Here is a 26,938-nt window from a genome sequence, read left to right as displayed (position 1 = left end):
CGGCGGCGCGGGCCCGGTCTGGGCCTAGAGGGCCTGGCCGTTCTGCTTCGGACCAAGCAGCGCCGTCGTGTTCTTGGCCGGGGATCGCAACCTGCTGCAGAGTCTTCTTCTCTGCAATCGCCATGGGCTTGGCGGCGACGACTTAGTGAGGCGTACCTCCTTCGTCGTCGTCGGGCGGCGGAAGGCGGCTTGGGGGCCTGTTCATCCGCATCGAAGAATAAAGGTGGCGATTCTAGGATTCTTCTCAAACCAAGTTTGAAGATCTGTCGGATGCTTGTTCCAACCTTTCTGGGTGGATTGTCGTGTTTCGAAAGGCCTTACCGGCGAAATTCATTGTGCGAATAATGCCTGAAGATTGCTGGATTAGGTGGTTTTGGTCGTGCGCATCCATATTTTTATCTGGCCGTTTGGTTTCAGAGCGGGCGGTTCGAAGCTCCGCTGGCTGTTAATATCATGGAGCTCGTTTTCTTTCCATAGTGCTAGCGGAGAAGGTCATCAAGCCGAGATCGGTGGAATAGCTATGATGATTGGATCTTGGTGCTGAGGTGGAATTGGCTTGACGATTCATGACTTGTAACAACAACTGGTATGTGGGGGCGACTGCACAGGAGAAGTTCCGAGTCTTATCTTTCAGGATGAAAATCCAAAGTCATGTCTTAATTGGTTGTGCCTGGCAATGTTCTTGTTGAAGACATTTTTTGAGACAGGTGACTTTCTTCAGGGTGAAAATCTAAGATCTATGATCAGGCGACGACAACGTTTGTGTTGTTTCCTTCTTGGAGGCATCGCTTATGGAGAAGCTGAGCTTCTGGTGTTGTCTTGATGGTGTCGGTGTTGTTGTTTCAAGTTATGGATCTCTATAGCGGGATCTTTCTTTTTTGTAATTCTTTTTTTTGGTTGTGTGCATCCTTTATGTCATTAGAACATGATATTGTTGCAGAGGCTGAGTGTAATTGGTATCTCCGCGATATTAATATATGCTCTTTATCGAAAAATCAAACAAAGCTTTAAATTGTAATTGTAATGACATTTGTCTGCAAGAGACTAAAAGAGAAAGTTTTGACAGTTCTAATATTAAGAAATTATGTTCCAGAAGAAGAAATCAATTTGCATTTTCTCCATATGTTGGAAATTCAGGTGGCATCATTACCATTTGGAATGGGTCAACCTTTAGTAGAAGGTTCATGAGTACGTCATCATTTCAACTTACCGTAGAATTAACTCGTACTTTGTCTGCTTAGATTTGGTATCACTATTAAAAAGATTTGTTATTAACATCAGCCGAAATCTATGTTTTTCGTGGCTAAGATACATCTAAACAGATTTCGCGATCTATGGTGGATAAGTCAGCATCAACCACGGAATTTCCTGCCGCGGTAGATGTGATTTCGGTAGACCATTGACTGCTGAGTTATGCCAACTGCCACGTGGCAAAACGCCTTCAACTTATCCAAGGTGGCAGAAACTGGCAGCGTTCGGGTCCTTGAACTTCTTCGCAATCTCTGATCATGGGTACAGAGTCATGAGCGAGCTGCTCTACCATAGTGGCCTCGCTTCCCCTGCGCCAGTCATAGTGGCCTCACTTCACCTGTAATCAGTTTCGTCCAGAAGTGTTCTTTTGTCTCCTCGACGGATGGTTCAGTGATGTAAGAACATTAAATCATGACACTGTGTGTGCCTTGAAATATCTCTCATCTTTTTCGCAGAAACTGGAAAGAAAAGAGAGATATTACGACTTCAGCACAGCAATATGTTTTTTTTAAGCGAGCACGGCAATATGTTTAGAGAGGACAGCTAAGGCTGTGTGTGCTTATACTTTCTACATAGCAAATCAGCGAAAGCAATGCTTGTACCGCCTTACTAATCTTAGGTAGGAGTAGCACATTTGTTCAGAACGGTGGCATATTCTTGGATCAAAATCACCATCCTTCGGTCCTTCCATTATGTAGTGATTCTAGGTACAGTTCAAGATATATTTCAAGAAGCTTCTAAGCTGCTTATGCTTCATCAGGGTGTCGCAGAATCGCAGCCACCCCTGTTTCTACTAAATTTTCCAATTGGTTTTTTTTTGAAACAAGGCAAGACTTGCCATTTTCATTGATAAAGAAGAAGGCGGCCGATTTATTAACGGGAAAACCGGCCAAAAACCGATACAAATGCACCAAAAACGTCATGGGAGATGACAAAATTGGGCACAAACCCCCGACCGACCTGGCCAAATGCCAACAGTCGACCACACACGCCCACGAGAGACAGCTCCGACTTGGCCGTCGAGCATCACAAGAGAACTATGCTGGGCTTGCGCCGACCGAATCATCCTCCACAACACCGGTTGCTGGTCATCGTTGCCGCAGGGGCACCCTCCACCGCAGCTCCGACTCCACAGCTCCACAACGAAGCACGAGAAGACCCGTCGGACACGCCGGTAACCGACTATCAAGCCCAAGCCGCGACCCAAACTCTGCTTGACGCCTCATCGTTGCCAAACTGCCCGTAGCGCCCCCAGCAAGGCAACTCATCAACCATCCATCCTCGAGTCCCCAGGACGAAGCCCACTCCGAGACAATGCCCTCAACAGGGAGAGAGACACAGAAGCGCCTCCATCGTCCGATCCCAAGGATCTGAGGTTTCCCTCCGGAGGCAGAACTCCGTGGTGACGAGAGGAGTCCTGAACGACGCTTCCAAGAAAGTCAACGGCACCCACAGGTGTCGCCGTCGCCAGTCCGGACCAAAGCCCGGGACAAGGATTTCTCCTAGGATCCTTCACCTCGAACCACCCGAGCTGCCAGACGACGACCTGCAACCGCACATCCGCAACCAAGAGCGCCACAACACCGCCTCCCTGCCGCTGCCAAGCACCAACAGATCCAAGATGGATCGATCTGGGCCAGCAGCACAACCGCCCAAGCCACCACCTCTCCAACCGACGACGCCGCAGCCGCCGCACCGCCGGCCTGGCCAGACGCAGGGATTGGAGCTTGGAGCTCCAGATCCGCCACGATGGAGGCTCCCTGGGCCGGCCAGCAGCGACGCCACCCCCGTGGCCGAAGATGCCGGCCACCATCCACGGGGATGCGCCGCAGCACATCACCGCGGCCACCACCCGAGCTCCCGCCGCCGAAGCGCCGTCGGCTCGTCCGGGGCCGCCGCCCCGGCCTCCACGCGCCAGTCGGCCCGCCGCCGCCTCACCCGGCAGAGCCAGCCACCAGCGCCGCGCGAGAGAGAGAATCCCCACCACCTTCGGCGGCGAGGCCCGCCGCCGCCGCGGCAGAGGCCGGCGGCAGCGGCGGCGGAAGGACACGGAGGGGGGGCGCGGGGTTGGGGGCTAGGGTTTCCCCCTGGCGCCGCGTGAGGAGCGACGCGAGGGGGTCGGTTTTAACCTTTGTGTAAATTTTCCAATTGGTATACAATAAGTGTAAGGATGTACTCTGTGGATACACTGTACTTTCAGGTACTGCAAACGAACTACGAAAAAACAGCCTTAGCCTACTCCTCAACTGGAGGATCCACCCAACGGCCATGGTCCTTGATGAGCTGAATCAAGGCATCAGTGGCTCCCTCCATTGCAATTCCCCGCTGCACAACAGTCTGCAGCAAACAGATACACTGTGTCAGTGGAAAGGAAATGGTGGCAATAGGACTAGTTTCAGATATTTTCATGGCATCGCCACACTATTATACAGTTTTCGCAAGATTCACTAATCAATATGGATGGATCAATATCAACAAAACCAAAATTATCCAGTCGATATGATTCAGTATGAACGTATTGGACTGTTACCTTGCCGACGTAAAGATCGATCTTTCCGGGAGCACCTCCGACATATCCAAAGTCGGCATCGGCCATCTCTCCTGGCCCATTAACAATGCAGCCCATGATAGCAATCTACCACCAATATAAAAATATAGCGAATCAGGCTAATGTTTAGTTAAAAGAAATTGGAAACCATGAAGTGTTTTAGAGATTTTACAGAGACGCCTGGCAGATGAGAGGTCTTCTCTCTGATCTCAGCGCTGATCTCTTGGAGGTCGAAGAGTGTTCGCCCACAAGAAGGACAAGACACGTATTCCTGCAGCATTCATCAACAGTAAGAAATGGCTCCGATTATATTTTGTTTCCAGTAGAGATAATCACAATGGTTTATTTTTCCTATTTGTATGATTTTGGAAGGTTATTCTCACATTGTCATTGTGGCACGAAAAATTTATAGCATTAAGAGTTCAACTAGAGGTGTATATCACTTAGGGGATCTACAGACAGAGCAAGTGCTATAAATTAATCAAACAATTCATGAACATACGGTTTTTGTGTTGCGCATCCGGCAACCCTGTAGCAAGTTGAAGGATGTATCCCTCAAGAACTCAAACTCTTGGTTAGTAGCTTCAAGAAGTAAACCATCACCAAGACCATCAACTAGAAGAGCGCCAACATTGGCACCAGCACCAATAACGAGACCATCTCTGCATTTATTTGAATAGAGTAAGCACAACATAACCAGGAATCAGCAACGCAAATGGGAGAAATATTTTGGAGTCACCTATCAATGCTTTGAGGGAAATCGATGTGATGGATCACAGGGAAGTTCAAACTGTTGGTCTCTAAGTACTCGAACAACCTGCAAAACAGGAAAAAATATATACAAGTTAGGTAGGCACAACAAAGGCGGAACAACAAATTGTTGATTATGATGGGCTGGAAATCATCTGCAAAAGGACATGGACTGCTTCTCAAACTGATGGCCTTCTATAAAGTCAACAACTTTTCGTGCTTAAACCATAGTTTAGATTTGGCCATTTTGTTCGTCATATCAACATCGCATAATTTGGGACATACTCCAGTGAATACTTAATTGAGTTTTTTAATTAAACCACTGTGTGCATTTACCTCCTAGCAGTTTGTACTCTTCCAGTCTTCTCTTCACCATATGGAACATTGTGTAACAACATTATTATATTATCAGCACTCTTAAGAACATCTAGCTGCTCGTATGATTCATCTCCACGGAGCGTAACAGCAAATCTAGTGCCTGTGGGGAAAATAAAGAGAGTAATTATTAAAAAACAGGCAAAGCAATATCTTAAATATTGTTGGAAGTAGACAAAAAATCAGAAGTTTAAAAAACAACAAAACCGCAATAAAATACAATGTGCTACCTTCTGGCAACAGCTTGATTGAATCACTTGATAGTTCGTCCAGGGTGACAAGCACAATTGCATGTGGGAGTGGCTTTGTTAATTGCTCTGATAAGGGAGTCAACACACCCATGCTGATATCCACTAATCTTTTGAGTGCAAGCCTCTGCACATATATACAAATTGTAAGAGATAATCTTAGAAACAGGAATAGAGTATTCACATGTGCTTGTCATGTCAGGGCGGAAAGTAATGCATGAAACTCACAGCTTGAGCATCTTCTACAGGGGGGAGTTCCCTCAAAAGGATTGAATCTACAGTTGCCAAATCCTGATGGACATACAAGAAATCAATCAGTTTAAACAGAAGTACCACTAGAAATGCTCATCTGTTAGAAGACAGTTACAGAAGATCAGACCTTGAAAGGCATTCCAACCACAAGCTTCGTAGCAAGAGACTTATAAAGGAGCTCTGGAGCCTGGCAGATAAAACATGCTTCTATCATTACAGAACACATTGATTCAGATAGCAAAATCAATAAAAAATCACTGTAACTATTTTGTTGTTCCAACTAACAAAGTAGTATGTTTGCTAAATGCATGGAAACTACGAAAATAGACTGCTGAAAGTCATTCTGGTGTAGATTAGAGAATAACTGGACCAAACTATCTTTGGTGGAGAACAGATTGAAAGTATAAATACACTCCCCAAAAAAGGGCAAGAAAGGTTCAAGTTACCTTCAGCTGATCCAATGAAACTGACATCAGAACAGAGCCATCACGATGCAGGACACCTCTGTAATCTACTACCTCACCCTGTTGTAAGAGCAACTTGTAAGAAATTTAGTACCATTAGTTTAAAGATCCAATTATAGATTTTGTTCTTAACTTACCTCCTTCTGTAATGGCAACTGACCAGTTCTACGCTGGAAATCGAAATAGCGCCTATGTTTTTCTTCAAATGGGGCCTAAGAGCACAGGATAAATGTATTAAGAGAGCTCGAGGAATCAGATAAGGAAAAGAACCACTAAAAAGAATCAACATTACAGTACGGCTACTTAACAAGAGAAAAATGAAATGCCATGGAAAGGAGAAGTGCATTACCACTCCTATTTGAAGGTTTGCAGCCTGAGTTCCAAGTTTTGCCAGTCTACTGCAAGGATCAATTTCCTCTTCTGGTGGTTCTGTGAGGGATACACGGATTGTATCACCCAAGCCATCCTGTAAGACAACAGAAAGATGATATAGGCCTTAGAAAAGACTACCAATCTTATGTGTGGCATGTGTCAGGCGATAGCACGACAAAGGTCTCACAATGCAACAAAAGAACCTTATTTAAGTACTCTATAAAAATCACTCGAAAATGAGTTGACGAATCTTTTCCTATACATCTAAATTAGCTCATTGGCCAACCATGTTTCAGTACTCTAAAAGTCCTGTTTTTGAATTAGTTATTTGAATTTAGCCAATTTGGCAGCATAACCACAGGTTGTGCTATGGCTGTGAATACCAAGTTTATTGAGTCAAGTAGGCAACCTAAGACATCCAGCTGATCTTAGGAAAGGAAAATATAATTGATTCGTAAGAAGAAAACCAACATTTCATGTGATTCATCTCAATTCAGAATAATTTTATGAAAGAAACTCATGTCTTACAACACTAGGAAGTAAATATGTAGTTTTTTTTTCCAAAAGGAGGATAAACCCGGGCCATAGTAAAGATGTAGTTACCATCAAAAGTGTTCCGATGCCAATAGCAGACTTCATCCTCCCATCTTCACCCTCACCAGCTTCAGTAACTCCCAAGTGCAAAGGATAATCCCATCCAAGATTATACATTTCTGCTACAAGCAAGCGATATGCTTGGACCATGACAACGGGGTTACTTGCTTTCATTGAAAACACAAAGTTATGGAAGTCCAAACTGCGACAGATCCTAGCAAACTCCAAAGCAGACTCAACCTGAAATCAGAGTGCAGAAAATGTCATGCACCTGCCAAATGATGGTCAAACATATGGTCAGAGAAGAGGAGATAATCACCATTCCCCTTGGAGAATCTCCATAGTAGCTCATGATGCGGTCAGAAAGACTACCATGGTTTGTTCCAATACGCATGGCTCTTCCATACTTCTTGCACTTCTCAACCAATGGAGTAAAGACCTGAAATATATCGAAATGGCCGCTCAAGTAAGAACACCTAGGATACATTTCTACGGACTGACACAACAGCGAGCAAGTGAACAAATTTGGAACCTTCTGAATATGCTCAAGCTCCTTTTCGTAATCTTCTTCGGTATATTCCAGCTGCTCAAATTGTGCACGGCGATCGGCTGCAAGTGAGTATTGTCCTCAGGTTTTGCACAACGCGTGGTTAAGAATATAGCCAAGCACAAATGAGAGACATCACGGCATCACTCACCGAAATTCCCTGGGTTAACGCGAATCTTGTCGAAGCATTCCGCCACTCTTAGAGCTATCGCTGGTGCGAAATGAATATCGGCCACCAAGGGAATGTTGTAACTGGTTCAAATGCAGAAAAAATTAGGTGATGAATCATTAATGCAAACCCACCGAATATGTGGAGACCTTAAAGTGGATTACTTACTTCTTCTGAACAAGAGTGTTCTTAATGTCAAAGCAGGCATCAGCCTCCCTCTTACCCTGGACGGTTATTCTGACAAAATCAGCACCTTTATCCGCTATCCTCATGACCTGCAACAGTGTCATTGGCATACTTCATCAGTTGACTAGTAGTAAACAGAAAATATGTTGAAGAAATGACAATCTATGCAAGCCTAACATCAACCCCTGTTGCATCTCATATTAGGAGGATCACACACCTCTTCCACGGTCTTGGCAACGTCCTTGGTATCTGAAGTAGTCATAGTCTGAATCCTTATGGGATGATCGCTGCCCATTGGCACATTCCCGACCATGACAGTACGGGTTTTCCTCCTCCTCGTCTGATGGATAGATTCACAGTACTTCTGCTTGGGAACTAAAGAACAAGAAATGAAAGAAAAAACATTCAGATGGATAACTAGCACACAGAGTAACTCCTGACATGGATATTCAGTTTAACATGGAAGGAGAGCAGAGCATGGGAGGAAATAATTATACCTAGAAGTTGGCTTCCTTCTGAAGCAGGTTCCATCTCCATAGTATCAGAGTCTGTAGCTGAGCTCCTGACGACGAGCGCCCTGGCTCTTGATGAGCCCGACCTGAGCGTAGCGGGGACGGCCAGGACCTTTGCGAAGTCGACGCTCCTGGTGAAGCCGATGCCGCCGCCACGGACCCTGACATAGGAGAGCGGAGCTGGTGCCACGCCGGTCGACATGGCTACGCCCGAGCTCCGAAGCCTCGCTCACGCAATCCTACGAGCACCTGCGGGGCAGCCAAGGCTGGAGGTGAGGCTGGGTAAGGTGAGCATATGCTTGTGTTTTGTGGCTTTATAATTGGCAGGAAATGGGGATATTCTTCTATTGCTAGGCGAGCAAGAAGAGGACAAGGATGGCCTGTGTTCACCAAAACAGAGCTAGTAAACAATTCTTTTCACCAAAATGACTATATGATTTAAAAACTTAGTGGGAATCGAAACAAAATTAGGAACGGGAAGCGCCCGCCCTTTAACGGCGATGGAAAAGAGGCAGAACAATAAGATATTCTGAACTTGTGAAGACAAAAAAGAAAATGGCCCCTAATCCTTCTCAGCTGTAATTCAACGGGAAATCAGGCTATGTTCGCCAGCAGTCAGGGAAATGACCAATATACGTACTACTGTACTTCCTATGGAGCTAATAATTTCCAACAGTGACTACTACCAAATTGAACATCCGTGCACAAATTCAGTTGAAACGAGGGAGAGCAAATTCAAGCTAGGCCAAGCGCGATCGGAATCAAGAAGAGCGATGAGAGATCTCATGTCAGAAAGAGGGAGGAGCGCCGAACCTCGCAGCTCCGTCTCGCGATGCCCCTCCGCCGGCCGCCTCCCTCCGCGGCGACCACGAGCCAATAGCAGCGACAGCAAGCTAGTGGGAGTTTGTGTTTGGGCAGCGACAGCGAGGACCTGGAAGTTGAGTGGTGCACCGGATAGCCTTCCCCCCTTTTATCTCCAAGCTCGCGCGGAGCCGCCGAGAGAGGCCGTCCGCTCCGTGGACCGCTGCTCGTCGTTGGTGGCCGTGGACTCGGTGCACGAACGAGCATGGAACTGGAAGTGTGGAAGCGGAGTTCCGGGCGTTCCTCGCCGTGATTTTTCTGTTTATTTACTGCTGCTTCCTATTTTCTCTGTGTTACTATTTTTTCCTTTGGAGACATTGTATGGGCCAGAAAAAATATGTGATTGGCGCTGTTGCTGCCAAACAGAACGTTCCTGAATCCCGGTTGAACCTGCGATGTCTACCAAGTTCCAGTTCTTCGTGTTTCGGCATCTCTTAGAGCATCTTTAGTACTGTTTCTCAAAAATTCTGACGCGATAATTTAGGATGTTTTTGGAGACAGACAAAAAGAACCCAAAAAACTGTAGAAAAAAAAGACCCTCGCTAGCCGTATCTCTCAAACAGCATCCACTGCATATATTTTAATAGAGAGGACCACCTCATTTGGAAAAAAGTAGGTGACAAAAAGTGTAAAAAAAAGAATAGCATATGGGGACTAGAAGATTACATGCATGCATCCGACGCTTCTTTTGCGTCCGGCATCCCGGTAGAGAGAGTCTCTACTGGGAACGCCTGACAAAAAGTAAAATACTGTTTTGCTTTGGATGATGTCAGTGGAGATACTCTTACTTCAGTGAATTCTTGTACTGGTTCATTTTTAATTTGAAATAAAATTACGAGAAAAATTATAGGACGGAGCTAATACTAGTACTACTAGTAGAATCATTTTTCTTTTTTGAGTCAAAGCAACTATTTACCGGCAACTCGAAATAGACAATGAACACGGGGGAAAGAAATTCGAAAAAGCGCCCGTGCTAATCAAACGTCAAACCGCATGTTCAACAAGTTCAAGGCCAAGACTCAAGAGAGAGGCCAATCGATGTACCCGTACGTGTCTTTCCTCTGGACATCACATGAGCATGTGCAAACAATTTGTCTGCCGCTGCAGGAGGCTAGAGCCGCCGGATGGACCGGCGATGGAGAAGTCGCACCGCATGTATTGACTCGAAACACAAGAGAAACACCGAGCACGTTTTAGCTTGTGCTGGTCCAAGGCTACGATTACATGTGGGAGAAAACTTGGCACACGTGCCTGCCACTAGCGACTTCGATTCTGTTAGCACCTCTGATTACTCGTGAGTCTTGACTGACCACACCAAAATCTTTTTTGTTAATTACCACACTTTTCACTTGGGCTTCTATGTGGACAAGTCACCGGTGTTCTACGTTGTATTTTTGAGGTAAAGGCGGTCGTATTCGCCACAGTGGCGGAACTATAAATGTGTCTTATGATGGGGCAACAAAAATAATGTGATGCATGTGTCAAATATAATTGCCTAGTTTCTTCTATTAGATTGATTTTTTGGTTGGACTGGTTAGAGCATACAATGGTATCAGAGAAGATTTACACCACCGTCTGGTATCAAACCTACAAGCACTGGTAGAAAAACAGGCTTCCGGTGAGCCCCATAAGTCGCGAAGCTGTAGGAACCGCGACTAATGGGACCTTTAGTCGCGGTTCGGGAGGCGAACCGCGACCAAAGGCCTGGGCCCAGAGCGCTCGGTGGCCAGCCGGTGCACGTGGGGGGCTTTAGTCGCGGTTGGCCTGGCCAACCGGGACTAAAGCCCCTCCCCTATATATACCCATCCAGCAGCCAACACTTAGCCATTTGGAGCCATTCTCTTCACAAACTTCACAAGTGGGTGTTAGGTTTGCTTTTGGTTCCTCTTATGCACATAAGGTGTTTGATGAAATGCCCCAAGAGCATGAAACAAACATGATATGAAGTGTTGGAGCCACACTTGAGCTTTCTCATTTATTTTTTCCTCCTCGATCGCGGTTAGCAACTTGAACCTTTGATGTGTCGTTGATAAAATATGCATGTGTGTGTAGTTCATTGTTTAATTTATATTGTTTGTAGCTAGTTAGTTTAACAAATGCATGATGGTTAATTATATATTTTATATTATAATAATGCAGATGAATCGACAATGGATGTACGGTAACCGACTCTCCCGGCGAGTTCGATACGGGTTTGAAAGATTTCCTCGTAGTGGCTAATGCGAACAAGCGAGGGGGTTTGTTATCTCGTCCATGTGTTAACCGTAAGAATCGAAGGGTTACTCTTCCTCAAGAGATGTTCACATGCACCTGCTTCGGCACGGTTTCATGCCAAGCTATAATTGTTGGACCAAGCATGGAGAAAGAGGGGTTATAATGGAAGAAGATGAAGAAGGGGATGATTTCATCGATGAAAGCTATCTTGCTCATTTCGGTGATACTTTCATGGAGGATGCTGAAGGTGAAGGGGAAGGTGAAGAAGAGGCACGTGATGATCCCGTTGATGATCTTGGTCGGACTATTGCTGATGCACGGAGACGCTGCGAAACTGAAAAAGAGAGGGAGAATTTGGATCGCATGTTAGAGGATCACGGGAAGGCGCTGTACCCCGGATGCGATGATGGTCCGAAAAAGCTGGGCTGCACACTTGGATTTACTAAAATGGAAGGCACGAGCAGGTGTAGCCGACTCGGCATTTGAAAACTTGCTGAAAATGTTGAAGAATATGTTTCCAAAGAATAACGAGTTGCCCGCCGATACGTACGAAGCAAAGAAGGTTGTCTCGCCCTCTAGGTTTAGAGGTTCGAAGATACATGCATGCATCAACGATCGCATCCTCTACCGCGGTGAATACGAGAATTTGAATGAATGCCCGGTATGCACTCGCATTGCGTTATAAGATCGAGGCGATGACCCTGGTGACGATGTTGAGGGCCGAAACCCGGGAAGAGGGTTCCCGCCAAGGTGATGTGGTATGCTCCTATAATACCACGGTTGAAACGTCCGTTCGGGAACAAAGAGCATGCCAAGTTGTTGCGATGGCACAAAGAGGACCGTAAGTCGGACGGGGAGTTGAGACACCCCGCGGATGGAACGCAATGGAGAAAGATCGACAGAGAGTTCAAAGATTTTGCAGCTGACTCAAGGAACATAAGATTTGGTCTAAGTACGGATGGCATGAATCCTTTTGGCGAGCGAGCTCCAGCCATAGTACCTGGCCCGTGACTCTATGCATCTACAACCTTCCTCCTTGGTTGTGCATGAAGCGGAAGTTCATTATGATGCCGGTGCTCATCCAAGGTCCGAAGCAACCCGGCAACGACATCGATGTGTACCTAAGGCCATTAGTTGATGAACTTTTACAGCTGTGGGGCAGACCTGGTGTCCGTGTGTGGGATGAGCACAAAGAAGAGGAATTTGACCTACGAGCGTTGCTTTTCGTAACCATCAACGATTGGCCTGCTCTTAGTAACCTTTCGGGACTCGTCAAATAAGGGATACAATGCATGCACGCACTGCTTACATGAGACTGAAAGTGTACATTTGCCAAATTGTAAGAAGAACGTGTACCTTGGGCATCGTCGATTTCTTCCGAAAGGTCATCCAGTAAGAAAGAAAGGCAAGCATTACAACGGCAAGGCAGATCACCGGCCGAAGCCTGCGGAACATACTGGTGCTGAGGTATTTGATATGGTCAAGGATTTGAAAGTCATCTTTGGAAAGGGTCTGGCGGACAATCGGTTCCGAAGGGAGCCGACGGGCACGTAGCCATGTGGAAGAAGAAATCTATATTCGGGAGCTAGAATATTGGAAAGTCCTAGAAGTCCGCTCCGCAATCGACGTGATGCACGTTACGAAGAATATTTGCGTGAACATCCTAAGCTTCTTGGGCGTGTATGGGAAGTCAAATGATACAAAGGAAGCACGGCGGGACCGAGCAAAGTTTGAAAGACCACGATGACCGGCATCCGGAACGGTTTCAAGGTCGTGCCGGCCTACGCTCCGACCAAAGAAGAGAAGGTCATCTTTTTTGAATGCCTGAGCAGTATGAAGGTCCCGTCAGGATTCTCGTCCAATATAAAGGGAATAATAAACATGGCGGAGAAAAAGTTCCAAAACCTCGAAGTCTCACGACCGCCACGTGATTATGACGCAATTGCTTCCGATTGCTTTGAGGGGGCTCCTCGCCGGAAAATGTTCGAGTAGCCATTGTGAAGCTATGTGCATTCCTCAATGCAATCTCTCAGAAGGTAATCAATCCAGAAGTTCTACCACGGTTACAGAACGATGTGATCCAATGTCTTGTCAGTTTCGAGTTGGTGTTCCCGCCATCCTTCTTCAATATTATGACGCACCTCCTGGTTCACCTAGTCGATGAGATTTTCATTCTCGGTCCTGTATTTCTACACAATATGTTCCCCTTCGAGAGGTTCATGGGTGTATTAAAGAAATATGTTCGTAACCGTGCTAGGCCAGAAGGAAGCATCGCCAAGGGCTATGGAAATGAGGAGGTAATTGAGTTTTGTGTTGACTTTGTTCCTGACCTTAAGCCGATTGGTCTTCCTCAATCGCGGCACGAGGGGAGACTAAGTGGAAAAGGCACGATCGGAAGGAAATCAACGATATGTATGGACGGCCATTCTCTGACTGAAGCACACCACACAGTTCTGACCAATTCCAGCTTGGTAGCTCCGTACTTTGAGAAACACAAGAATATTTTACGCTCGGACAACCCTGGGAAGCCTGAATCCTGGATTAGGAAGGCCCACATGGAGACTTTCGGCAGTTGGTTGAGAAAACATTTAATGAGTGACGATCATGTTGTAGATCAGCTGTACATGTTGGCCAAGACACCATCTTCAACTATAACGACTTTCCAAGGGTACGAGATAAATGGGAATACATTTTACACGATCGCCCAAGATAAAAAGAGCACCAACCAAAACAGTGGTGTCCGCTTTGATGCAGCAACCGAGAATGGGCAAAAGGTCACATATTATGGTTACATAGAGGAGATATGGGAACTTGACTATGGACCCTCCTTTAGGGTCCCTTTGTTCCGATGCAAATGGTTCAAGCTAACAGGAGGTGGGGTAAGGGTGGACCAGCAATACGGAATGACAATGGTGGATTTCAACAATCTTGGTTACCTTGACGAACCATTCGTCCTAGCGAAAGATGTCGCTCAGGTTTTCTATGTGAAGGACATGAGTAGCAAACCGAGGAAACGGAAAGATAAGAAAACGATCGAGTACATCATGCGATCATCCAAAGCGCCACATTGTTCTTTCGGGGAAAAGAAACAACGTGGGAGTGGAGAACAAGACGGACATGTCAGAAGATTATAATATGTTTGCTGAAATTCCGCCCTTCAAAGTGAACACCGACCCAAGCATTAAGTTAAATGATGAGGATGCTCCATGGATACGGCACAATCGTAAGTAAGCAGGGACACAAGGGAAGAAATGATGTGTAATAATTTATTGTACCAAACTTTGTTGAATGAATCATGTGAATTATATTACCCGTGATGTGTTTGGTGTCCATTTTCGAATGATTCAATTGACTCGAGATAGCACCGATGATACATGAAATTTGGAGTGATTCGATCATACTCCCGCATACGAGGAAATTTGGAGTGACTAAGTCATACTCCTCGCATACATGAAATTTGGAGTGACTAAGTCATACTCCTGCATACAGGAAATTTGGAGTGACTAAGTCATACTCCTGCATACATGAAATTTGGAGTGATTTAGTCATACTCCTGCCTAGGCGTATAATATGCATACTCGTAGTCTTCATAGCCGCCACCGTTGTACTGGTAGTCGTCGCCTTCTAAGTTGCCGGCGTCGTCGTCGCTGCTGTCGTCGCTGTCGTCGGGCGGCGCTCGTGGCTCGAACTGAGGGTAGCGCAGGCGGGGGATATCGCCGGCCGTGATGTAGTCCATGACGCTCTGCGGAGTCCGGCCGTACCACCATAGCCGACGGCCGGCCTCGTGGAAGTTTCCGGGAGGCGGACCGTCCTCCTCATACCTGGCGAGCGCCCTCTCACGCCGATTGATGAAGAAGGCGTCCCAAGTATGCTGGTTATCGGGATGCCAGCGGGGATTCATCCGCTGCTCCGGCGTGAGGTCGAGGTAGTAGTGGTTCGTGATGGCCGCCCGGCGCGCAGTACCACGAGGGACGGGAGGGACCGGCACGCCGCCGGCGCTTAGGCTCCGGCCGGCAGGGACGCGGTAGCCCGGTGGGCAAGGGTAGTTCGAGGCGCAAAGCTCCTCAACCTCGCTGGTAGGTTAGAGTGGGTGCGGTGGAAGCCATGAGAGAGTGATGAGAGATTGTAGAGATGTGATAATGCTGGCCAAGCCGGGCTACCTATATGTAGTGACAAATGGCGGGAAAAATGGGAGCGGGAAGACAGGAGGCGGGAAGAAAGTGGCGGGAAGAAAGTGGCGGGAAGAAAGAATTTTTTGATATATTATTTTTCTGATTTTTTTGATATATTATTTGTATTTTTAAGAATTTGAATTGAATTAGTTTTATTTTTTGATTTTTTTGATATATTATTTGTATTTTTAAGATTTAGAAATGAATTAGTTTTATTTTCCTGAATTTTTTCATATATTATTTGTATTTTTAACATTTAGAAATGAATTAGTTTTAATTTTCTGAATTTTTTGATATAATATTTGTATTTTTAAGATTTTGAATTGAATTAGTTTTATTTTTCTGAATTTATTGATATATTATATGTATTTTTCAGATTTTGAAATGAATTAGTTTTATTTTTCTTTACTTTTTGATATATTATTTGTAATTTGAAAAAGAAAAGTAATTTGAAAAAGAAAAGTAATTTGAAAAAGAAAAGTAATTTGAAAAAATACCTTTAGTCGCGGTTGGCCTCGCCAACCGCGACTAAAGGGTATTTTCCGCGGGAAACGAAAACCCGGCGAAAAATGACCTTTGGTCGCGGTTGGGGTCGCCAACCGCGACTAAAGGTACCCTTTAGTCGCGGTTGGCGACCCCAACCGCGACCAAAGGTCGCCCACTATAAATTCCGCGCCCGAACCGCCGCTGCCCCCATCTCGTCTTCTCCGATCTTCTCCGCGCGCACGAAGACTTCTCTGGACGCCGTTAGGCTGCCCGCCGCCCTCGCCGACTGCGCTGCCGCTGCCGCCGCCACACGCCGCCGTCGACCGCCTCAGTACGTCGCCGTCGTCCGCCGCCGCGCGCCTCTCCGGCCCCCTTCTCACTTCGATCCCGCGCGCGCGCCGCCACCGTACCGCGCGCGCTGTCGCCGCCGCTGCTCTCGGGCGCCGCGCCGTACCGCGTTGCGCCGCCGCCGCCACACGCGTTGCGCCGCTGCCGCTGCTGGCGCCCGCTGCCGCTGTCGGCGCCCGCTGCCCGCCGCCACACGCCGGCTGCCGCGCGCGCGCGCGCGCAGAGGAGCGACGACGAAGAACAGAGAGGGGGAGAGAAAGGCCAGGGGCGCCGCGTGGCCCACTTTTTTTTTGTTTTTTTGTTTTTTTTACTTTGTAACTAAGTTGTTTTAATTAAAAACTAGTAAAAATGCCAACTAGTAAATTATGTGAAGAACTAAAAAATTGAACTTCACAAAAACTTTAATTAACTTAACAAAAAAAATTGAACAAGAAATAACTTAACAAAATTTAACAAAAATAACTTAACAAAATAACTTAACAAAAGTTTGTAAAAAAAATGAACTAAATTTTCACTTTTGTATTTTTTCACTTTTAAAAGAACTCAAAAAAATGAACTAAATTTTCACTTTTGTATTTTATCACTTTTAAAAGAACTCAAAAAAATGCGCCGCCCCCCTCGCCGCCCCTACGTATATGCGGGTTTTTTTTGTTCGCGGCGAGGGCGCGGCGCCACCGCCACCGCCGCCCCCCTTTCGCCACCGCCACCGCGCGCCCACCTTCCGCCGCCCCCCTTTCGCCACCGCGACCCCGCATATATGCATGTGTTGTGTCTCGACTCCGCCGCCGTAGGTCCCTAGCCATCGTCAACCCATTGCCGCTTCAGTCAAGGAACGCACGCGCGCGCACACTATATAATCCTTGTCATATCGGAACTCGTCACGCCTCGACGACGAGATTCTCGTCCGGTAGACATATCCGAGAAAACTCTCTCTAAGTTGAAAAAATGTATACTCACACACTAAACAAACGCCCTGTCTCACACTCTACCGCGACACCCTCTCCCACCCTTTCCTCGCCCCCTCCTTTTGCCACCGCCCTTTCGCCACCGCCACCGCCCCCTGATACGCGTTCAACATGCGCCCGTTGGGAACCCCAAGAGGAAGGTGTGATGCGTACAGTGGCAAGTTTCCCTCAGTATGAAACCAAGGTTATCGAACCAGTAGGAGCCAAGAAGCACGTTGAAGGTTGATGGCGGCGGCTCTGGAAGGTTTCTGTGGGTTTCGTCGAACGTATCAGGGTTTTCGCGACGGAGGCTTTAATAGGCGAAGAGGCGGCGCAGGAGGGCTGAAGGGGTGACGACACTATAGGGCGGCGCGGCCAGGGCCTGGGCCGCGCCGGCCTATGGTGCAGGGGCCCGAGTGCCCCCCTCCGAGTCCTTCTCGTGTGTTACGGATGCTTCCGGTGAAAATAGGAACCCGGACGTTGATTTCGTCCGATTCGAGAATATTTCGTTACTAGGATTTCTGAAACCAAAAACAGCAGAAAACGAGAGCTGGCACTTCGGCATCTTGTTAATAGGTTAGTTCCAGAAAATGCACAAATATGACATAAAGTGTGCATAAAACATGTAGATAACATCAATAATGTGGCATGGAACACAAGAAATTATCGATGCGTCGGAGACGTATCAGCATCCCCAAGCTTAGTTACGCTCGTCCCGAGCGGAGTAAAACGATAACAAAGATAATTTACGGAGTGACATGCCATCATAACCTTGATCATACTATTTGTAAAGCATATGTAGTGAATACAGCGATCAAAACAATGTATATGACATGAGTAAACAAGTGAATCATATAGCAAAGACTTTTCATGAATAGCACTTCAAGACAAGCATCAATAAGTCTTGCATAAGAGTTAACTCATAAAGCAATAATTCAAAGTAAAGGTATTGAAGCAACACAAAGGAAGATTAAGTTTCAGCGGTTGCTTTCAACTTATAACATGTATATCTCATGGATAATTGTCAATGCAAAGCAATATAACAAATGCAATATGCAGATATGTAAGAATCAATGCAAAGTTCACACAAGTGTTTGCTTCTTGAGGTGAAGAGAAATATGTGAACTGACTCAACAATAAAAGTAAAAGAATTGTCCTCCATAGAGGAAAAGCATCGATTGCTATATTTGTGCTAGAGCTTTGATTTTGAAAACATGAAACAATTTTGTCAACGGTAGTAATAAAGCATATGTATCATGTAAATTATATCTTACAAGTTGCAAGCCTCATGCATAGTATACTAATAGTGCCCGCACCTTGTCCTAATTAGCTTGGACTACCGGATCATCACAATGCACATGTTTTAACCAAGTGTCACAAAGGGGTACCTCTATGCCGCTTTGTACAAAGGTCTAAGGAGAAAGCTCGCATTGGATTTCTCGCTATTGATTATTCTCAACTTAGACATCCATACCGGGACAACATAGACAACAGATAATGGACTCCTCTTTTATGCATAAGCATGTAACAACGATTAATAATTTTCTCATATGAGATTGAGGATATTGTCCAAAACTGAAACTTCCACCATGGATCATGGCTTTAGTTAGCGGCCCAATGTTCTTCTCTAACAATATGCATGCTTAACCATAAGGTGGTAGATCTCTCTTACTTCGAGACAAGACGAACATGCATAGCAACTCACATGAAATTCAACAAAGAGTAGTTGATGGCGTCCCCAGTGAACATGGTTATCGCACAACAAGCAACTTAACAAGAGATAAAGTGCATAAGTACATATTCAATACCACAATAGTTTTTAAGCTATTTGTCCCATGAGCTATATATTGTAAAGGTGAAGAATGGAAATTTAAAGGTAGCACTCAAGCAATTTACTTTGGAATGGCGGAGAAATACCATGTAGTAGGTAGGTATGGTGGACACAAATGGCATAGTGGTTGGCTCAAGTATTTTGGATGCATGAGAAGTATTCCCTCTCGATACAAGGTTTAGGCTGGCAAGGCTTATTTGAAACAAACACAAGGATGAACCGGTGCAGCAAAACTCACATAAAAGACATATTGAAAACATTATAAGACTCTACACCATCTTCCTTGTTGTTCAAACTCAATACTAGAAATTATCTAGACCTTAGAGAGACCAATTATGCAAACCAAATTTTAGCATGCTCTATGTATTTCTTCATTAATGGGTGCAAAGCATATGATGCAAGAGCTTAAACATGAGCACAACAATTGCCAAGTATCACATTACCCAAGACATTATAGCAATTACTACATGTATTATTTTCCAATTCTAACCATATAACAATTTAACGAAGAAAAAACTTCGCCATGAATATTAAAAGCTAAGAACACATGTGTTCATATGCAACAGCGGAGCGTGTCTCTCTCCCACACAAGCATGATGTAATCCAATTTATTCAAACACAAACAAAAATAAAAGCATACGGACGCTCCAAGTAAAGCACATAAGATGTGACCGAATAAAAATATAGTTTCAAGAGAAGGAACCTGATAATTTGTCGATGAAGAAGGGGATGCCTTGGGCATCCCCAAGCTTAGACAGCTTGAGTCTTCTTGATATATGCAGGGGTGAACCACCGGGGCATCCCCAAGCTTAGAGCTTTCACTCTTCTTGATCATAGTATATCATCCTCCTCTCTTGACCCTTGAAAACTTCCTTCACACCAAACTTCTCATAAACTTCATTAGAGGGGTTAGTACATAATCAAAAACTCACATGTTCAGAGGTGACACAATCATTCTTAACACTTCTGGACATTGCTCAAAGCTACTTGGAAGGTAATGGAACAAAGAAATCCACCCAACACAGCGAAAGAAGCAATGCGAAATAAAAGGCAGAATCTGTCAAAACAGAACAGTCCGTAAAGACGAATTTCTAATAAATACTTCCGTTGCTCAGATCAGAAAACTCAAAACTAATGAAAGTTGCGTACATATCTGAGGAACACGCACGTAAATTGGCATATTTTTCTGATTTTTCTACAGAGAAAACAGCCCAGATTCGTGACAGATAGAAATCTGTTTCTGCGTAGAAATCCAAATCTAGTATCAACCTTCGATTAGAGGCTTCACTTGGCACAACAAAACACAAAACTAAGATAAAGAGAGGTTGCTACAGTAGTAAACAACTTCCAAGACACAAATATAAAACAAAGTACTGTAGCAAAATAACACATGGGTTATCTCCCAAGAAGTTCTTTCTTTATAGCCATTAAGATGGGCTCAGCAGTTTTAATGATGCACTCGCAAGAAATAGTATTTGAAGAAAAAGAGAGCATCAAGAGGCAAATTCAAAACACATTTAAGTCTAACATGCTTCCTATGCAAAGGAATCTTGTAAATAAACAAGTTCATGAAGAGCGAAGTAACAAGCATAGGAAGATAAAACCAGTGTAGCTTCAAAAATTTCAGCACATAGAGAGGCATTTTAGTAACATGAAAATTTCTACAACCATATTTTCCTCTCTCATAATAACTTTCAGTAGCATCATGAGCAAATTCAACAATATAACTATCACATAAAGCATTCTTATCATGAGTCTCATGCATAAAATTATTACTCTCCACATAAGTATAATCAATTTTATTAGTAATAGTGGGAGCAAATTCAACAAAGTAGCTATCATTATTATTCTCATCAAGTGTAGGAGGCATAGTATAATCACAACAAAATTTACTCTCCATAGTAGGTGGCACCAAAAGACCACTATCATTATAATCATCATATATGGGAGGCAAAGTATCATCAAAGAAAATTTTCTCCTCAATGCTTGGGGGACTAAAAAGATCATGAAAACCAGCTTCCCCAAGCTTAGAACTTTCTATATCATTATCAACAATGGTATTCAAAGCATTCATACTAATATTACTACCAGCATGCAAATAAGATTCCATAGGTTTTTTAATTTTCGCATCAAACAATCCATGTTTTAAATCAGGAAATAGAATAAGAAGATCATTCTTGTCCATTATGCCAAACTAGTGTAAACAAGAAACAAAAAGTTGCAATTGCAGGATCTAAAGGAAATAGCTTTGAGTACTTACGGCGCCGGGAAATAGCTTAGTAGCCGAGATCCGGAGTGTGAGTACTTTTTACCTTTCCTCCCCGGCAACGGCGCCAGAAAAAGCTGCTTGATACGCGTTCAACACGCGCCCGTTGGGAACCCCAAGAGGAAGGTGTGATGCGTACAGCGGCAAGTTTCCCTCAGTATGAAACCAAGGTTATCGAACCAGTAGGAGCCAAGAAGCACGTTGAAGGTTGATGGCGGCGGCTCTGGAAGGTTTCTGTGGGTTTTATCGAACGTATCAGGGTTTTCGCGACGGAGGCTTTAAATAGGCGAAGAGACGGCGCAGGAGGGCTGAAGGGGTGATGACACTATAGGGCGGCGCGGCCAGGGCTTGGGCCGCGCCGGCCTATGGTCTGGGGGCCCAGTGCCCCCCCTCTGGTCCTTCTCGTGTGTTCTGGATGCTTCCGGTGAAAATAGGAACCTGGGCGTTGATTTCATCCGATTCCGAGAATATTTCGTTACTAGGATTTCTGAAACCAAAAACAGCAGAAAACAGGAACTGGCACTTCGGCATCTTGTTAATAGGTTAGTTCCAGAAAATGCACGAATATGACATAAAGTGTGCATAAAACATGTAGATAACATCAATAATGTGGCATGGAACACAAGAAATTATCGATACGTCGGAGACGTATCACCCCCCTTCTTCACTTAATTAATTTGTTTTGACTACATGTTTTCAGGACTGACATATGGCGGACGATAGAGCTGACCCGATTCTGGACAACTATGATCCGGACGCTGAAGACCATATGTTCGGCATCATAAAAGGCGATATTCTATATGTGCCGACCGGACAAGAAGAAGATGATATCTCTTCTTATCTGAACCTTGAGGGTGAAGATGAAGGGCGCCGTCAGCAAGATGATGCCGAAGAAACGTCGATAAACGACGATCTTCAATTGGAAGTAGCAACCACCTCCGGTGCCGAGGTATATATATACATTGAGCCTCTGGTGATACAAACTAACTGATTTGAATAAATGTGTGTGTACTAACGCGTGCGACTCTCTTTCTTATTTTAGCCCTCGGCCGGATCGTCGAAAAAATCGAGTACGTCGTCAAAGCGTGGCGCAACCAAGACGATGAAACCAGGAGAAACATGCACCATCGAGGTTGTCGAGGAAGCAACCGGCGGGCCGCTGGAGCCCCGCAAGAACGCCACCAAGTTTATCAGCCAATGCGGAGCCGTTGTTAGAGACAACGTCTCGATCACCGTCCAGGAGTGGAATGAGCCAAAGAAGGCACGTCTTGGTTTCACTTTTGTCGATAAGAGAACAAAAAAAGATTGCTTCAACAAGCTTATGGAACATTTCGTTCTACCTCCGGAATACCGCAAATACGATGAGAAGGGTAACAAGATTCAGGAAAACAAGGAGAGGTGCAAGCTAGTCAAACAGTTCGCTCTTTCTAAGATGTCCAACGCATTCCGGAAATACAAGCAAAATCTAGCCCATGACTTTGTCAAGCAGGGCAAGACTCCGGATTTCAAAGGACAATATGAGAAACTGCAACATGATTGGCCAGAATTTGTGAAGCAAAAGAAATCGGAGCAGTTCCTTGAAATATCGAAAAAAATAAGGTGAATGCGGCCAAGAAGGAGTACAATCATATTATGGGCCAGGAGGGTATCGCTTTTGGCAGCCTAGGTGGGAGAAGATGGAGAACGAGCTGAGGGCGCCAGGAATCCGTCCAGGTACGGAGGGATGGGACCCAAGGGCCAAAAGCTGGTGGTACGGGCATGGGGGATCGCTGAACCGGGAGACAGGGAGTGTGTTTATCGGGGCAAAATAATTAAACCCACCCAAAAGCTTATTGAGGCAATGAGGGATGCTCAAGAGGGGAGGATCAAGTTCAACGGAGAGAACGACGCCACGACAAAAGCCCTCGGGAATCCTCGAACACGGAGGACGTGTACGAGGCATGGGGCCCATTCCGTGGAAAGTAGGGTTCCCCGAACGATGACCCGTACGGTTACGGAAGCCGTAAGAGAAAGATGGATCGGGATGCGGATGTTGTGGCGCAGTTGGTAACGGAAATGGATGTGATGAAGAAAGCGTGAGTGTACTAGTAGCCGAAAGAGATGCAGCTCGGGCGCAGCAAGAAGATCATCCAATGGATCTCGGAAGCCAGCAGCAGAGAAGAAGCAGCGTGGCTTCCACGGAGGCCTCACCGGCTGGTGCACCGACGATCGAAATTACTGCACCGGAGCCTCTGGTGGTCGAAATTACAGCACCGGAGCCTCCTCGCTACCCCGTGGACGATATAAAGGAGATGAAAGCATGTCATCTGTATTATCCTATCGGGAACATGTCCATGAAGGTAGCCATCGGCAGTGCTTTACCACCTGGAGCACTCCACCACAACAACCCCATTCAAGATGGCTATGCTCGTGTCACGGTGGAGGAGATAGTCCAAGGGTTTGAGGACTCGGACATTGACATTGCTACACCTGAAGGGGTGAAAAGACTTGGAGATGTCAAGCGCCAGTTCATTCTATGGCAGAAGAAGTTTATCAAGTTTCCAGGCGAGGCGCCAACAAGTCCACCCCCCTACGGTGGTGGTGGTGGCGGCGGTGGCGGTGGTGGCGGCGGTGGCGGTGGTGGTGGTGGTGCTTCACCTACACCTCCTTCACGTCAGCCGACGCCGCCCCCCAATTCACCTCCGGCGGGTAGCGACGCCGCCCCCGGTCCTCGTCCGGCGGGTGATCAGACACCGCCCCCAATCCACCTCCGGCGAAGAAGCAGAAGCAGTCCTGGGTTATTAACCCGGACCCTTATGTACCTAGAACCACAAAGATACCAGAGCCATCACTGAAGCCTCTCCCCACAAGGCCTTGGGAACGTAGTGCCGAGGAAGTCGACGCACACGCGGCTGCTGATTATGAGAAATGGAAGGCGGACTGCAAGAAGAAAAGAGAGCCCGAGCCCAAGCAAGTATTTTCTGACAAGGAAAAGAGCTGGGCTAAGTCATTTTTGAACACACCGTCCCAAGCCGCGAAGAATCTGCACGACGACTATTTACGTGAACTTCGTAGGCAAGCACTCGCGTTCAAGAGGAACCAAGAGTTGGCGGAGAAGAAAGCCTTGGAGGAGGCCGAGAAAAATTAGAAAGGGGGAAAGAAGTTGCCCAGCTCGGGGAACAAAGTAAACAATCGATCGCCCCGCTCATAGTGCAAGCCGCCGGTCCGGATGCCCCCGATATCATAGCAGCTGCGGCAGCACATGGATTGACTGTAACGAGTGCCAGAGAACAAGCGGCCGACTTAGGTATCACTCTTCGTGCACTGTTAGGCCTTGATGAGGCGCCAATGAAGGACGTAGTATTTACATATGTGAAGAATGGCCCTCTCGTCGAGCCTGCGCGGAAGAGGATCTACCTCGACAAATGAAAGGTACTGCTAAATTGGTACAAGGGTTACATAAAACTTAAAAACGCCAAAGACTATATTTATGCGGAAGTTAGATATGAGCATCACTTCAAACATTACTATGTACAAATTCATCGGAGTGAATTGTTCCAGCTTTTCAATCTGCGCGATCTCGACAAATCAATCATCAGTTGCTACGTTCTGTAAGTGATTTATTAATTTCTACCCCATCTCGTTCATTGCCTGCACTATATATATATATATATATATATATATATATATATATATATATATATATATATATATATTGTCCTAACTATCTTGTTGTGTACGCTATTATGCAGAATGAAGAAGCGGGAAATGCGAATAAGGAACATCCATGATGTTGGGTTCATTGACCCACAAATCGTTAATTCATATGTGTTAGAACACCACCCCGCCGACGTGGAGGATGACTCTGTGGCGGTTTATTAGAAAACAGAAACTCAAAAGTGATATTCTATTTCCTTACCATTTTGGGTGAGTGTTTCTGTCTTGAGCACATTCTCTTTTGTTTACTCCATGCATGGTATGTGGCTAATCGATGAGTTATGCATGGCTGTGCATGTATCGTGTCCGCGAGGTTCCACTGGATTCTTATGGTAATTCAATTTCACACCTCCTCGGTTCTCGTCCACGACTCTCGAATATGGATCCGGCGCTTTGGGCCGACATGAGAAAAATGATGCAAAAGTAATTATTTTCATTCATTTGCGCTCTATATCGATCGGCCTATTTCGTTCATCATTTCCTAATATCAAGTAACTAATTAATAACTCTCTTGTTCATTTAATTTTCTTTGCCTCGTAGGGTTTGGAGACGGTTCGTAGATACCAAGGTCGGTGAATTCAAAAAAGAGCTACATTTTAAAATGGCGGTGCGGACGGCGGGGATATTCAGCCACCGGGGACCAATCTATGTGGATACTATGTTTGTGAGAGGATCCGGAGATACCGCAATGAGCGGGACCGAAGTGTGAGAACAACATCATGAGGAATAACCTCCGGAAGACGCTTAGTCCAGAAGCTCGCTTCCGACCACTTCAAGAGGAACTAGCTGGATGGTTGGCGAGGGAAGTCATCGATCCTAGAGGAGAACACCATTACGATGACGTAGAACTTCATATGCACTAAATTATGGATGGAAACTTGTTCAAAATTGTATATGGTCATCCGATATTGAATATATATTGTATATTCCTCTTGAATTCTTTTTGGTTCTAATTTCAAATTTGTTTGAAATTGTACATTCATATGCATGTATGTAGTGCCGTAGAATATGTGAAACTCCTTCAAAATTAAAACCCAAAAGAAATAAAACAATACAAATTAAAAAGAAACCAGATTTAGGGGGAGGGGGGCTAAACCCTAAACCTGCGGAGGCCTTTAGTCGCGGTTGGCCAGAAGAACCGCGACTAAAGGTCCTCCGCCCTGGCGCTCGCCTGCGGCCCACGTGGACGGGCCTTTAGTCGCGGTTCGTAAGGAACCGCGACTAAAGGGGGGGGGGCCTTTAGTCGCGCTACTTTGGTCGCGGTTGCGCAACCGCGACTAATGGCAGTTGCGAACCGCGACCAAAGGCCCTTTTTCCACCAGTGAAGTTCCTAAGTTTAAATCCTAGCCAATGCAATATTTAAAATAAATATTTGCGGCCTTCGTCCCAAAGAAAAAATCTAAGGTACAAGTCTAAAGCCCATGCGAGATCTAAAAAAAAGGTTCACCGACCTAGGTGTTGAATATAATTGTCTAGTCTTTTCCATTAGATCGGTCTTTTGGCTGTGGCTAGAGCTTGCAATTCCACAATATGTATGAGCTAAGTCTCTAAGATTTTCATTTTATATTAAATAGTGCTAGGATGAAAATGTTACGGTATGGCTAAACCCCAACCTAAAACCACCTTGATAGATAGTCGCCCGATTAGATAGAAAAAATTGATCTATCTATGAGATAATCCGGGTCGGAAAAAAACAAATTGTACATGTTTATAAGAAACACCGGGACGAAATATAACGCAGGCAAGGAGACTCGTCGCCGACACGACGCCAATCCACAAAACAAAACACACACGCACGCACGTGCGCACACACACACACACACACCTCTATGGCTCCGGAACCTCTGCCCCA

At 45.6% G+C, this 26,938-nt stretch overlaps 1 protein-coding gene across 2 annotated transcripts; it reads right to left on the bottom strand.

The window, feature by feature from the left end:
- Positions 1–1,908: 1,908 nt before the first annotated feature.
- Positions 1,909–9,183, bottom strand: LOC124692685 (4-hydroxy-3-methylbut-2-en-1-yl diphosphate synthase (ferredoxin), chloroplastic). 2 transcript variants are annotated; one of them, XR_006999649.1, is made up of 21 exons: positions 9,082–9,183; positions 8,254–8,517; positions 7,974–8,131; positions 7,739–7,845; positions 7,553–7,653; positions 7,387–7,463; positions 7,174–7,293; positions 6,864–7,094; positions 6,238–6,354; positions 6,026–6,100; positions 5,871–5,948; positions 5,552–5,611; positions 5,401–5,463; positions 5,155–5,299; positions 4,886–5,027; positions 4,539–4,616; positions 4,302–4,461; positions 3,972–4,070; positions 3,782–3,886; positions 3,393–3,588; positions 1,909–2,050 (listed from the first exon to the last, which is right to left on the bottom strand). XR_006999649.1 is itself a non-coding variant. In XM_047226106.1 (20 exons), the coding sequence occupies exons 2-20, from the start codon at positions 8,468–8,470 to the stop codon at positions 3,487–3,489; spliced, it is 2,235 nt and encodes a 744-aa protein (XP_047082062.1). In that variant the 5' UTR covers positions 8,471–8,517; positions 9,082–9,183; the 3' UTR covers positions 3,388–3,486. The 2 variants fall into 2 exon arrangements, 1 of the variants encoding a protein (XP_047082062.1); XM_047226106.1 differs by lacking the exon at positions 1,909–2,050 and having other exon boundaries at positions 3,388–3,588.
- Between the last annotated feature and the right edge of the window lie 17,755 nt (positions 9,184–26,938).

The sequence above is a fragment of the Lolium rigidum genome, chromosome 2 (genome assembly GCF_022539505.1).
Source record: "Lolium rigidum isolate FL_2022 chromosome 2, APGP_CSIRO_Lrig_0.1, whole genome shotgun sequence".
Classification (NCBI taxonomy): Eukaryota; Viridiplantae; Streptophyta; class Magnoliopsida; order Poales; family Poaceae; genus Lolium; species Lolium rigidum.
This window is presented reverse-complemented; position numbering and strand designations above follow the sequence as displayed.

What these genes read in the sequence shown, in the direction of transcription:
- LOC124692685 (XM_047226106.1), bottom strand. Translation starts at nt 8,470, where the DNA reads ATGTCGACCGGCGTGGCACCAGCTCCGCTCTCCTATGTCAGGGTCCGT. An exon ending in CGTTAACCCAGGGAATTTCG is followed by an intron (nt 7,464 to 7,552) that starts GTGAGTGATGCC and finishes ACTCACTTGCAG; the next exon opens with CCGATCGCCGTGCACAATTT. An exon ending in GAGATTCTCCAAGGGGAATG is followed by an intron (nt 7,095 to 7,173) that starts GTGATTATCTCC and finishes CTCTGATTTCAG; the next exon opens with GTTGAGTCTGCTTTGGAGTT.